This window comes from Tasmannia lanceolata, unplaced genomic scaffold (assembly GCF_043159265.1).
Source record: "Tasmannia lanceolata isolate RefF3 unplaced genomic scaffold, GAP_Taslan_0.1 ptg000025l, whole genome shotgun sequence".
NCBI classification, from domain to species: Eukaryota; Viridiplantae; Streptophyta; class Magnoliopsida; order Canellales; family Winteraceae; genus Tasmannia; species Tasmannia lanceolata.
Genome location: NW_027518702.1, coordinates 8,231,672 through 8,246,518, shown reverse-complemented (window position 1 = coordinate 8,246,518; position 14,847 = coordinate 8,231,672). Strand labels below are relative to the sequence as shown.

At 39.2% G+C, this 14,847-nt stretch overlaps 1 protein-coding gene across 1 annotated transcript; it reads right to left on the bottom strand.

Annotated features, from left to right (window-relative positions):
• Window positions 1-2,681: 2,681 nt before the first annotated feature.
• Window positions 2,682-12,292, bottom strand: LOC143858011 (HNH endonuclease). The gene is made up of 4 exons (XM_077368594.1): window positions 11,865-12,292; window positions 3,874-3,912; window positions 3,171-3,255; window positions 2,682-3,068 (listed from the first exon to the last, which is right to left on the bottom strand). The coding sequence occupies exons 1-4, from the start codon at window positions 12,282-12,284 to the stop codon at window positions 2,986-2,988; spliced, it is 627 nt and encodes a 208-aa protein (XP_077224709.1). The 5' UTR covers window positions 12,285-12,292; the 3' UTR covers window positions 2,682-2,985.
• Between the last annotated feature and the right edge of the window lie 2,555 nt (window positions 12,293-14,847).

The window sequence follows — 14,847 nt, the reverse complement described above, 5'->3', positions numbered from 1 at the left end:
ACCATTCTTGTTCCCGGCGGCCATGGAATAAGCCTTCAATTCTCTAATACCGAGCTCGTAATTTTGAAGGCGCGTCAGAGGCATCCACCAAAAAGTGCTCTGATACCTACTTGATAGAACACCGTTCTATCAGAAAAGAAAATAGGGAAGAAGAAGATAGAAAAAAAAAGGGAAAGAATGAGTTAATTCGAGGAAACTCAGGCCTCCAATGAGTTAATTCGAGGAAACTCGACCTCCAAGATGCTAACTGCACTTAATTTGATTATTCCTTGCTCAAAAGCCATACGGCATCTACATTATATAGAAATTAGGGAAAGCAAAATATGAAAATAAAAATCAACATAATAGGAAAAAGGAAATAAGAAAACCTAATACAAGATAGCAATAACATAAATAAGAAAAGCATCTAAATAAGAAAATTTATTCCTAACAAATTTCATTTTTATAATAAGGTCAGAATTCTCAATAGATCCATAACTATCAATCACTTGTCGATAAACTAAATAAAGTAGGATCTTTCAAAAAAGAATTAACAATTCTTAGTGACTTTTTTGCTAACGAGTCAATGGCAATAACTGACTAAGTCTTTCAGCTTACAAAAATGCCTTCTCTCTAATATATTTTCACCTGAGGGCCTGTTTGAACTTTGAAAGCCAAGAAAAAAAAAATCATGAAATCCACCTCATACGCCCTCCTCATTCATGCCCCCTCAAGTCTCTCGTTCTCTCATACCTCTATCTCGTTCTTCAAACTTTGGAGAAAGATTGAGAGTTTGTCTAGGCTTCTAACCCTTCTTGAAGCCCAGTATTTTTCACCTTCATGTAATGACCATGGTTTTAAATTTCGGTTTCAGTATGCATTTCGGCCCTCACCGAAACCGAAATTTCGGAATAATATTAATTTTTTTATTTAAAAAACCATATTTCCGAAATTTGGGATTTCGCCAATTTCGGATTTCGGACGAAATTTAAAACCATGGTAATGACCATAGAGTGGACCTTAAATATTTCAGGATTTTTCCTGTTTGCTTTTCTTTTTTCTACGGCTTGGCAAGCAGTGGCAGGACCAGCTCTAAATATTCAAGAATTTGGCAATCGTCGGCCCCGCCTCAGGTCACGGCTTTTGCATGTATGTTGGCTAATTGAAAGATAAATACATGCGAGCGTCCAAAGATAAGGGCCCGTTTGGATACCTCCTGCATTTGTATTTTGATTTGGATTTGAGTTTTGGATAAAAAACACATCAATCATCTTCATGATCATGTTTTAAGAGAGAGAGAGAGAGAGAGAGAGAGAGAGAGAGAGAGAGAGAGAGAGGGAGGGAGGGAGGGATGTCTCGCTATTGCCGGAGCAACATCGAGGAGCAACGATGGTGATGAAAATTGCCACAAATATTGATTTCGAAATAATGTCTCGCAGAAAAGATTTGAAAATCTGAATTTTTTGCACCTGATTTGGAAATCTAAGGATCTGATCCAGTTAAAAATATCAACTAAATCTAAATCTAAATCTTGCTGGTATCCAAACGTGGCCTAAAGGAAATTTGAATCATTAGTTGGTGCATCTTGTGTAAGAGTGAAGAAGAATCTCTCAATGTTGTGTTGCTGTATTGCCCTTTTTCTTTGGGTTTTGGGTTTTGCTAACGAGTGCCCTTAGGGCAAGGGCACTAGTTAAGCATCATTTAAATGAGCTTGTGATCTTGAATTTACACATACTTTGAGGAAAAAATCTCAAAATGCGTGTAAAAGTCCCAAAGTGTAAATTCAAAATTCCAAGAGTAATTAAATGCTTAATGAGCCCTAAGGGCACCCGTTAGCAAAACCCTTTCTTCTTTTTAGCTATGGAAGGTCATCACCAAAAGTTTGTGTGTTTATTGGGTCTTTGATAGGTCCATTAGGAAAACAATCTTCTATTGAAGTAGCGGCCCTTTTGGCGAGGTGGGAAGAATTTTATGCAGCTTAGTACACATTGCAGTGATATGGCATATTTGGAAAGAGAGGAACAAGTTTCTGTTAGAAGAAGAAAGTAGAAGGGAAGAATAATATTAGAAATTAAATGGGATCTCATCATACATGGGGTAGAAAGTAAGGGGAACATATCATTGTCATTCTCAATGGGCAACAACAGTAGGAATTGGAGGAGAAGGCACTATTCATCCAATATAATATTAACTTAGTCATCTTCTACCTTCAAACTCGCAACCATCTGATTAAGGAACATGATCAATCCCCCGTGGAGAACGCAGATTTAGACCTTCAGAAAATGGATATAGCCAATCAAACCAAAGAAGGAAATTATGAGGTAACCTGTAGAAAAAAAAAGGGCGGCCCAATGCACGAGGCTTCCGCCATTGCAGGGTCTGGGGAGGGTTAGATGTACGCAGCCTTACCCTTGCTTTGCAGAGAGGCTGTTTCCGTGACTCGAACCCGTGACCACCAGGATTAGGTAACCTATATAATCCTAAAAATGCTTTGAGGACATTCCTTCGCGGCGGTTTCAATCTAGCTACCAATTTCACTCTCGTCGAGTTTTTTCTTTCAAGTGGGAATGAGGTAACTCACTGAGCCACGCCTAACATGAGTATGGGCTCTATCCCACACTTAACAGATAACCCAATTGCTCCATCAAGTCCTGCAAACATCGCAAATTTTTGCAAGGATGGCATCCCAAGAAAAGCATGGCTAAGAGAAATAGGTCTGATTTATACAAAGGTTAGCATTAATGGTCCGCTTTGGTTGGCTTAACAGCAAATTGAGCAGCCTATGGTGCAGGAATTTTAACAAGCATGAAAATACATAAGCCAAGGAATGTCTCCTTGTGGATGAAGAATGTCCGGATTAATACCTTGATTTCTAAAACAAAAAGTAGTGGAAAAGCTCACCAATGCAACTTCTTTGAAAAAATCACAGCAATTTTCTGTCCTATTTGTTGAATTCTCCATCTTACTTTAATAAGGAGACATATGATGCTCTGCTCCATCACTTTGTCATTGAATGCTGCAACCCCCAGAGTCTTGTCCACGACGAACATTACCGTAGGCCGAGAGTTCGAGAAGATCCATATCTCGCCCTGCAATTGTTTGAGGTTTAAATGATGGCAGTTAAGAAAATATGAATAACAATATAAAAGAGGATACAAACAGCTTCTGTGTTCTATGAAATTCCAGATTACCTTTAACTCGACAGTAAGCGCTCTTCTGTATGAGATCTGCTTTGGATATCTCAGTCCTGTTTCCCTTTGATCGATTAACCGTTGCCTGTGAAAATGAGCAAAATTATGAGAGTTTGTCAACAAATAAAGAGGCAGTATAACTATGTTGATGCACAAAAGAAACCTGTTTCAGATTGTGTTATAGCATCTGTAATAATATGATTATAATAACTAACATATTGAAATTTTTAATAGGTTAAGTAAATATAATGTTTTATTTTTCATATAAAGAACTCACTATTAGGACGGATAAAACTCAAAACATGTGGTAATTGTAAGGTTGTGGTAATAATATTCAGAAAACAAAACAGATAAAACAGATTTAAGAGTGTCGCAGAGAATCCTGAATTACTGGGATCAGACTCGTGTCTCTGACACCGGTACTTCACCTATTAGAATGTTTTCCGTGCATAATAATGAAACGATTACAACATAGCCCTTCGAAAGTAAAAATGAAAAAGAAAAAGAAAAAATTGAAAAGCACGGCACCATGGCAATTGCATAGATGGAGTGCAAAAGTGTGTCATGTGCTTTCAAACCGACAATAAGGAGTAAAAAAGAAAAACGAAAGAAAAAGTGCGAACAAGAAAACAAAAGTTGTGATTCTAGATTTTGATAGTGACATCAAGTATCAATGCATGGCTACCGAAAATAAAATCCAAACCTGTAAAACCTGGCAGTTCTCCAAAGTGCTCTTCCCACCCTGAAATCAGCAAGTATTAGAAATAACGTTTGATGCAACCGATTGAAGAAAAAATAAAAGATAGAATGTTCAAAACAACAAAAATGTTCGTAATTTAAAATAACTTCTAAATCAAGACTGGTGGGATAAAGTTCAATATCACAACTTCTAAATCAAAATGAAAAGGTATCCCATCAGTCTTGATAAAACTTCAAACCATACCATCATGTTCATCAAAAAATAAGACAAACAGCAATTATCTGTCTTCCCCAAGATTGCCCAAATCAAAGCAGCATATTCTTATAAACCCCAATAATCAAATCCACAACTAAATCAGAATGAAACAATCAACTCCATCTTATCACTTCCAAATGATGGTAAAATAGCGATTACCCGCCATTGCTCTCCCATAGTCACCCACAAAATCAAAGTAGGATGTTTCATAAAAACCAAACAATTAAACATCGAAACTGTCAATTATGTCCAAAATAAAAATCGAAAATACCACTTCATAAAATCCTTAAAAATTCAATAATTCAACAACTAAATCAGAAGAGAACAGCTAATTCTGCCCCTTCCCAAGAAATGTTAAAAATATACCACTTTGGTGTCGATGAGAGACAAACGCATGTCTCCGATCAAAAGGAAGAGACGTACCACCCCCCCTAAAAAAAAAAAAAGAATTGAGGCCACGTGTCTAGGTAGACAGCTCAAAGAGGGTTCGGGGAAGCGTGGGGGTGTAGAAGAGTGTACGGTTGGAAGTGTCATTGGAGCATCAAATATAGTAATTTCCACACGCACACACACACACACACACACACACACACACACACACACACACACACACACACATATATATATATATATATATATATATATATATATATATATATATATATATATATATATATATCTTTCAAAATTATGTACAACAAAAAGTAGTAATTCTTAACTAACCATCTTCATTTGTGTGCCCCACTTCCTTGTACCTTCTAAAGACGCCTTTGTACTTGCTGCAATGAAGTACATTGCGGAGTTGGAGGAGTTTGATGCACCAGATTTCAAAGATACCAGCATAGATGGAGGCACCAATAGGTTGGGAGTGTTACACGTTCATCAGGTTGGCAGCGCCATGGGGTCATGCTCCTTGGAAGTTCCTTCCTAAGGAATGTCGAATCACAGTTTGGGGTGGGACACCCATGAGGGAAGATTTCTGCTTCTAAGACCTGTTATATAGTCCATATCAATGACTCTGGAGACTGCCATTCACAAAACCCTATCAATTGCCGATCAGGATGCAATTTTTAATGACTATCTTAAAGGCAGCAAGTGCCTTCCTCTTAAGGGACATAATATACTATTGGATGTTTTATGGTGAAAGGCACTTACAGAGGCTAAATAAAAGGGCATGAGACATTGTTGAAAAGTACGGGACAAAATGGGAAAAGCCCATAAAAAAGTTACTTCATTTGAAAAAAAAAGTAAAGAATTGTGGGAGAGTAAAGCTGAAATCAAGGGTGCAAATTTCAGATGAGGAATTGGAAAATATATTAAACCACTTAAGGCTGAATTGAAGAAGCCTGATCGGGCAAGAATGGATCCAATTCATGAAGTCAAACCCAAGGGAAATGAAAGGAGTTTAGTACAATTAGGAGAAGAAGCGGGCAAGAATGGATCCAATTCATGTAGTCAAACCTCAAACCCAAGGGAAAGGAAAAGAGCTGAAATGAAAAGGGTTTAGCACAATTAGGAGAAGAAGATTCAAGGGAGAAACTGGTAGGAGGGAGGCCCGTGTCTCAAGAAGGGGCAAGGGAATCGTCTCGGGTGCCTAATTCAATGAATGAGGATCAAAGTTGACCAATCGATCCAGAGTCCAATAAAGGTTATGGAAGAAAGAGCTTAGAATGAAACCTTCAAGTTTAGAATGATCAGCCTGCTTTGAATGCTATAGAAGAGGACTCTTCGGAGGCTGATTTGCGAAATGTATTAGAGGATATCTCTTAGATGCTCAAGGAGAACTATTAATCTGACTCGATGACAGTAAAAAGAAGCAACGAAAGAGGACGAAAAGGAAAGAATGTTTCAGATGGGTTCAAAACTGGACTCAACTGTGAAGGAAATGAACAACAGGCTTGGAAGATGTTGGAATCAGTAGAAATCAGGGACCAACTTCAAAAGAAGTTAAAAACAGAAAATACTGAAAATGGAGAGGGATGGTGAAATAGGGAGGGGGCTAACAAATCTTATTAATGATGAAGCTAATAGCATGGAATATTAGTGTCTTCGGTACAGATGAGAAAGGCAGCGAAAGAGGTGGCAGCAAGAAGAAGAGTAGACACTCTTATTATAACAAAATCAAAGGAACAAGATACGTCTGAGGAACTTGCTAACCAAAATTAGAGTAGAGAAAATAAGGATTGGGTATGTTTACCACCAAGACGGATAGTAGGAGACAATTGAAATTTGGAAAGAGACTTCATTTCGAATTAAATGGGAGAGACGAGGGGACTATTCCCTATCAATTGATGTAACAAATTTTGATAACAACCTTAAATGGATGTTAACTGTGGTGTATGGTCCGAGCAATGCAACTCAAAGAGGGCAATTATGGGTGGAATTGTTGGATATTCAGTCAATTGGAAGGACCATGGATGTTGCGTGGAGAGTTCAACACAATTCTATTTCCAAATGAAAATAATCATAATGGAAGAATCACGATAAGTATAAGGAAGCTATCAAAGTTTATACACGTGTGTGAACTAGTAGATCAACCTTTAGAAGGGGCAAAATATACTTGAAAATAGTCAACCTAATATCATGATGAGTAGGCTTGATCAGACACTTCTATCAATGGTGTCTTCTTCCATATGTGATGGTTTGGCATATTTAAAAGGAACGGAATAATAGAATATTCAATGATACCACCAGCCTATGGGAAGTTTAATAACGAAAATGAAAATTGACTTGATCCAATGTGCAAGGAATGCAAGTCGATGTATTCTCTCCCATCTCAAGAAATACTGAGTGAGAAGACCAGCAATTGGAAAAATGCGCTCGGAAAGTGGCAAAAACCATGTTGGAAACAACCACCCCATGAATGGGGTAACTAAACTCTGATGGTAGTTCCAGAGGAAAACCAGTTCACACTAGGCATTGTACGTAAGGCATACTCTAGCCCTGCTGAGGAATGTGATTCCTTAAATGATATTTCATGGGCACAAAGAAATTCATTTGGACCTTGGAGATTGACAATAAATATCATTAAAATTCTCAATTTAACGCGGAAGGATATTTCCATCTTTTTTGCACAAGCCAAGAACCAAAAATGAGACGATGGGTAACTTTGCAAAGGACTTGGAAGAGAATCACTAGTTGCACATGAGTTTGTAGCGCCTTAAGTCACCTTTATTTTATTGTATTGGAAAAACTCGTCCCTCCCATTGTAGTGCTGTTTTTTTTTTGTTTTTTTTTTTAATGGTAGAAATTTGCATAAAAAGGAGCAAGGAAAAGACCGAGATGGTCAATACAAGATGAAAAGAAAAGAAAAACACAAGATAAGGAAGCCATCCTACCCCCAAGACACAGGGGAGGAGGAATAAGAAATCAAGGAGGGAGAAATTTAAACACCTTCATACCCTCTTTCAGTACTTCCTCCCTGGATAGCCAGTCAGCCACTACATTGGTTGATCTCGAAATTGCCCACCCTCTTTCAATACTCCCTCCCAAGCTAATCTCCACGAGCAAGCTTGAGAGCCTCTAAGCCATCAGATGACATTAAAAGAGTCCCCTTCCACTACCACTTTGTCCAGGTCTTCCCTCTCTAGGAGCGTAATTCCATGATATGATGCGCGCACTTCTGCTTCACTAGAGTCTATCTCCCCTATGGGTGCCACAAAAGCTCTAAATACTCCCCCTGTACCTGATGGTCTAGGGTTCCCCATATTAGATCCTTCAAAGTTAAGCTGCAAAAAGCCTAGTGCATGAGGATCCCAATCCTGCACTATCTTGGGGACCTGTTCTGATCCATAGCAAACCTCCCTCTACCCGTTCCAAAGGTCAAAGGTAGACATGAATCCGAATGATGGTAGGATCCTTACCCGGGAGATTGTGAGGGTTATCCCCTTATTGTGAAGGAAAGAAGGACCTTTAGTATGACATTTGAAAACCCTAGCATTTCTCTCTTTCCACTACACCCAAATTGTTGCTAGGAAAGATACATTCCAAAGAACCTTTCCTTTTTTCCTCTATGGAACCAGTGACCAACCATCCAAGAGATCTATCAATTTTGTTGAGAATACCCAGAGCATTCCAAATATGCCAAATAATCTACTCCACACCTCCCTAGCCACCTTACAATGCATGAGCAAATGGTCCATTGTTTCTCCAGCCGCAATGCATAGTGCACAATGATAGATGATTAGCATCTCCCGCTCACGTAAAAAAACCACCGTCTGAATCATTTCAAGGAGGGCGGCCCAACCAAAAGCACATACCCTAAGCAGTACCTAGAAGTCCGAGACTTTAGCTACTCTGGACAACACAGAGCAAGACACAAGTTACTGATAGGGCTTGATGAGAACTCCCCCGATGAATTCCAGATCCAAACCCTTTTATCCACACCAGACTGCTTAATGTAGCACCCTTCTAATGTCTCGAGGAACCTTCCCAATAGCTCAAGCTCTCTATCAAAAAATTCCTTCTAAACACCGGCCTCCACACCACCATAGATTCTCTTCGCTCGAAGCACTCAGTTGTACCTCTTTGGACACCGCCATGACAAACAGCTCAGGATAAATCTCCGTTAAGGGGACGGGGAGCACCACTAGTCGTGCCAGAATCTGATTCGATCCCTTGAATAAACTCTGAATCTGACTCCTTCTAAAAACATATGACGGAATCGCATAATATCGCGTCACACTGATACCCAGTTTACCTGAATTTGTCCTCTGATTCCCAATGGCCAGGGGCGGACCCATTTTTGCTAGCAATCACTCTAGCCCAAAGCTGAGACTCCTCCCCAAATCTCCAAAGCCATTTACTCATAAGTTCCTGATTCACTCCCTTCACCTTTCTTAGACCTAATCATCGTCAACTCTGGCCTATCTAGATAACTAAACCATTTTATTAAATGGGCAAGATAGTTATCCTTACCTTTTCTTCTAAGGAAAAACCAACTTCATAAAAGTGTAAAGAGGTAGGGGCAGACCGAAAACAACTTGGGTAGAAATAGTGAGGAAAGACTTGATAGCTAGGAACATAACAGAGAACATGACATTGGATAGGATAGAATGGAAGAAAATGATGCACGTAGAAGAACCCAACTAGAGCCAGGATTAGAGCCAGAGATAGATTCCTTTCACATTCTTCATGAAATTTTTCTATAGGATTCATTTAGCCAACCCCAACTAGTTTGGACAAAGGCTTTGTTGAGTTGAGTTGAGTTGAGTTTAGTTTATAGAAGTGTACACCAGCTCAACCATTGAATCACCATGAAACAACTAATTCTTGAATCTCTAAGGCTGTGTTTGGTTGCACAAAAGCTCAGCAGCCATCGGAATTTGGCTTGGATTTGGAATGTCATTCCACGTTTGGTTGCCAAAATAGCATTGGACTCCCCTTTGACTTCCTTAGGTTTCTCCCATGCATTAAATGCATTTTTCTGAGGTGGATTTATTGGCCCCTCTTATGACTTTTAAAACAAATTCTTTCAAAAGCAATGAATTTTGCTTGAATTTTCTAGGGAATGATGCTCTCTCTTTCTCTCTCTCTCTCTTCTCTCTCTCTCTCTCTCTCTCTCTCTCTCTCTCTCTCTCTCTCTCTCTCTCTCCCTATATTGGTAATGACACCCCCTACTTATTCTCCTACTCTCCGAGTATATGCCGTGCAACCAAACCCTACTTACACTATTCTCCGGGGTAATTCCAGACAAATCAAATGCTTGTCTCCTCCCTTTTGACTTCTTATTCCACTATTCTCTGAGCCACCCCCACACAACCAAACATGGCCTAAGGAAATTCAAAATCACCCAGATCAGATGACAAAGCAGCAAGCATTCTAATTTCTTCACCACAATCACCCAAATCAAAGGAGGCCACTTCTTCACAAAATTTACCCAAATGAGAGGACGGAGCAGCAAGCATTTTAATTTCTTCGCCACAATCACTCAATCAGAGAAGACCACTTCAAAGCCCAACATCCAAAAATTCAACAGCTAGATCAGGAAAACGGTCGATTCCGAATTGTCAATAGAAACTCAACAATTATAAAATCTGGAACTTGACCTTTTTTTAACGATTAAAAGATTTTAGAATAAGAAAAATGAGAGAACGAAATCACGTTAATAGACCAAGCTGATCACAGGCGAGGAAACAAGAAAAATAAAATCAAAACTCCACCCAAGTACTAGGAGCCTAACTCAATCAGGAACACATTGGGAGGGAGGAGATCACAGTAGGTCTAACAACTTCTTCATTAGCTAAGGAGTCTGCATCCACATTATCTGAGAGCCAAGTGCTTTGGAAACCAACATGATGCCAAAATTCAGATCAAATACAGCCCCAGGGTTTCAAATACTGGAATGTTTCCTAAGAATAGGAAAACAGTGATTTTTACCCATTTCCTCCCAAAATACTCAAATCAAAGCATCCATTTCATAAGCAACATAAAAGTTCAATAACAAATAGGCGTGTGTCACAAGAAAACAGACACACTCTGTAATCATTCAACTAATTGTATTTGTTAACTTACCAACTTCTCCAGAAGCTTAAGCTGTTGGAGAAAGGCGTTATTTATCTTTTATACTTTAATACTCCCCCGCACGTGTGGCCCACTTGGCAAACAAGTAGCACATGTGGTCCCACTTTGAGCCGACCATCGCATGTGGATCTTTGCAATCCGAGAGGTTTGAACTCGAGACCTTTGGCTCTGATACCATGTTAACTTACCAACTTCTCCAGAAGCTTAAGCTGTTGGAGAAAGGCGTTATTTATCTTTTATACTTTAACAGTATCATCCAGGTCATGTCCTGAAAAGGGGAAAGCAGTAATCACTCTCTATCTTATCCCCAAACACCCAAATGAAAGCAGCCCACTTCACAAAAACCCGTAAGTTCAACAACCCAACTAGATAATCTGATATGTGTATACCATTATGATGTTTATGGGGTAGTTGTAATGCAGTTATTATATGTTTATGGCTTACGTATTTTAGGGTAGTGAGTGTTAGTTGATGATAATGTGTCTTGTAAGTGGGTGATGCGTAACTACGTCTGTTCTTGTATTAAAAGTTATATTACCATGGAAATGTAGAGAATTTTGCAACAAAGAAACTTTGTTTTAAGAGACTCATGGTTCCTCTCCAATTGAACCTCTAGGAGGTCCGCTTGCCTCGAATAAACCCTTCCACTCTCTTTTTCTTTCTATTTCCATTGTTTATTTGGGTTATGACCAATTAGGCATGTAACAAAATCAGAATAAATAAAATTGATTCCTCCATTTCTAGAGTGTTAAAGTATAAAATATTAAATAACGTCATCTTCAACGGCTTAAGCTTTTGGAGTAACTGGTTGGTTCACGTGGTATCAGAGCAAAGGTCCTGAGTTCAAACCTCCTTGATATTAAAAATCCCACATTTAATGGCAAACCCAAAAGAGGGACCACAAGTATCACGCCTAGGCCAACCTTAAAAAGAGGCGCCATAAGGAGGGATGTTGGGGGAATGTTAAAGTATAAAAGATTAAATAACACCATCTCCAACATCTTAAGTTTTTGGAGTAACTTGCAGTTTCATAAAGAGAACTTCAGCTAACTATAACATATGGGCAGTTTTGACTCATTGCCTCCCCAATACCCTGAAACACTGCAATCCAAAGCATCCTACTTCGCGAAATCCCAAAATACCCACAACCCAACAAGCAAAAGCGCCAGAAAAACTCAAACAAATCAAAAATAAATAAATACCCTAACTTTCAATACCTTGGAATAAGGCAAAATATGATCATAATCATGGCAGAGACAACCAGGGCACCCAACAAGCTTCCTAAATACAACATTTCCGAGCCCGTCACGCCTCCATCGATCTGGGTCTCGCCCTTTAATCCTCTCTGCTTTCTCCCAACACTGTTGCTTCACACTATGAGGGAAGCTTCTAGGGTTAGGGTTATTATAGTCTGGTGAAATTCTTGCATCTTCAAATGCTCCTTCTTCTGTGATGAATTCACGGTCGAGAAGAGAAAGAGAACGAGAAACCCTAGTGGGTTGGGACCTAATGGGTGTGGGGTCCAACCCTAGTGGGTCTCTGGTGGGAGATGAGGATCTTCTTCTCCCTCCCTCCTTTCTCGGCCTCATGTGGCTCGGTTTACTGTTAGGGCTGTGGATTTGAAAAAGGATATTCATATTTTATAACCCTCTTGTTTTGATTGATGCACCCTTTCTCTTTACCGTACAACTTTTCCCGGTGTTCAATGATCCAAAACGATTTCGTGTTAGGGATCAATATTCAATACACACAGGCCTCTCACTTTGAAATCATCCTAACTGTTCACTTGTTTCCCCGGGAAAGGAAAAGAAAAGGTTTTCCGGAAATCTCACGTGGTATTAGGAAAATAAATCCAGGAAAAGGTTTCTCGCACCTGTTCATTTGCGTAAGAACTGTGCAGGAAAAGGTTTCCCAAGAAACTACTTGCCCACCATTTTTCACTAGTTTTCCTGGGAAAGCAAATCCGACCAAAATAATGGGATTTGGTTTCCCACACTCGTGAGAAAAGAGACATTTCCACGTTTTTTTTGGCAATTTCCATGTCATAATTTGACATTTTCCACCTAGGCTTGTTACTTTCCCAGGAAAACAAGTGAACACCAGTATTTTAGCTTTCTCGGGAAAAAAATATGAGTATTCCCAGGATTCGATTTCCCAAGAACGCAAGTGAACGGAGCCTCTTTGGTGATCACTTTAGGCCCTGCTTGAATTGCACGAAAATCATTTATTGAAGAATAGTTTTTCTTAGGTTTTTCTATTTTCACAATTTAAAGGAAAATGATACATTTTAGGGATATTATTGTAAATTAAAGGACCATGTAAATAAAGTTTGAAATGTGGTGGCCCTGGTCACAATGGAAAGGCATGAAATTTTAGAAAAGTTTTTCTTTTCCAAAAATTTCTTGCAATCAACACAGGGCAATTAAGAGACCACAAGGAGAACCTAAGTCCATGTTTGGCAACCATGAAATTTCATAAAAGTTTTTCTTTTCCGAACAAAATCTTGCAATCCAAACAGGGCCTTAAGGAACCTAAGGCCATGTTTGGTAACATTGAAAAATATTCCACAAAATATTTGTGGGGCCAGCTGCAAAATAGGGGTGCGGTTGGGAGAAACTTGTGGTACTGGGACTGAGGGATTTCTTGTATTGCTAGGGTCCATCGCAAAAAGCATTTCGTTGCTGGTATGTTACATGACAGGCCAGCCACCTCGTAAATGGAGACAAACCTTCACGGCCGGTTTGTCTCCATTTACGAGGTGGCTAGCCTGTCATGCCCTTTCGTGCAATTGGGCCCACAAATATTCTATGAATAATTTTTCATTGTTTGCCAAACAAGGCCTAAGGTTTGCTATACTATTCTTCCGGCGTGAGGTTTAGGTTGAATCACATGTGACAAACGAAGTAGTCTAAGATAGACTGTTTCATACATTGCAAAAAACGAGGTCTTCCCATGACTTATTATTCAGAGACAGCATTCAAAGCAGGGAAAAAGAAATACAACAAAACCAAGGACCACAGTTTGGAACTTTAAGAACTAACTTTTGAATTTCAGGTGAAGTTCTGTCGAGGGTATTTTTTTTGGTAAATCAACCTTAGCTTTTATGTGGTAATTATTCATGTTAGTTCAGGTGGAGCCCACCCATCTGACGATCCAAACCGTTCATATAATCGGAATCACTTCCAATATGTGATCCTAACTCTTTGATTTGTGGAGAATTACAGTGCCTTTTCATTATCTAACCATCCATTTAAGGGGCACAAATTAAAGGGTTAGGATCGTTGGATGTGCTTGAGTTTCGGATGGTGCTCGATTAGGTCAATGGTAAAATTGAAATTCATCATTTTAGAATTCTAACCCTTGTCTATTGTGAGTGATCGAGACCCAGGGGAGGTTTTTGACTGATTATGGGCTTGAACGGTTTGGATCATAGAACAAGTGACCCCACCTCTACTTTTTTATGCAATAATGCATTTCCTAGGAAAATATGCACACATTTTTTACTTAAAAAATGTCAAATTTGACCGTGAAAACATACATATAAGTTAGATCACGGTCATTTGGTGGGTCTGTTTGGGTAGATACCAAATTCACATTGATGAGATGGATGATCTTGACCATCAGATAGAAAGAATTTCACCGATCGAACATTCGTCAAGCCATTTTATAATCCAAACCATTCATCCGCTGGACCCAGAAATCAACTAGTCTTACTTCAAAACTCTCCGATCTCAAACAATCCTAGCCCTCCAATTAGTAGAATTTTTGCCAGCTCTTTTTAAACATTCCAAGCCGTACACCTTGCACCCAACAATTTTTACGGCCAGGATCATCCAATGGAAAAGAGATTTTGATCCTGAGATGAAGATCAACAAATCAACTGTTTGGATTATTCCAAAAGTAGACCCACATATATTTCTACCCATATTTATTTGAGAAAACGGTTTCTACACACGAATCTAGATAAGTTATCTACAGTGGAGGCCCACATTGTTTGGGTGATCCAAACCATTCATTTGATTGGCCTTCACATAGATAGGGTGTCCACAACAAAATCAGCTCCATAGGATCATCCTAACCCTTGAACAGTGGACGCAAAAAATGGACAGATTTGTGAAGGTTTATACACGTCAATTGTACATCCACAAATCATAGGATTGGGATGATCCTATGGAGCTGATTTTTTGTAGACACCCTATC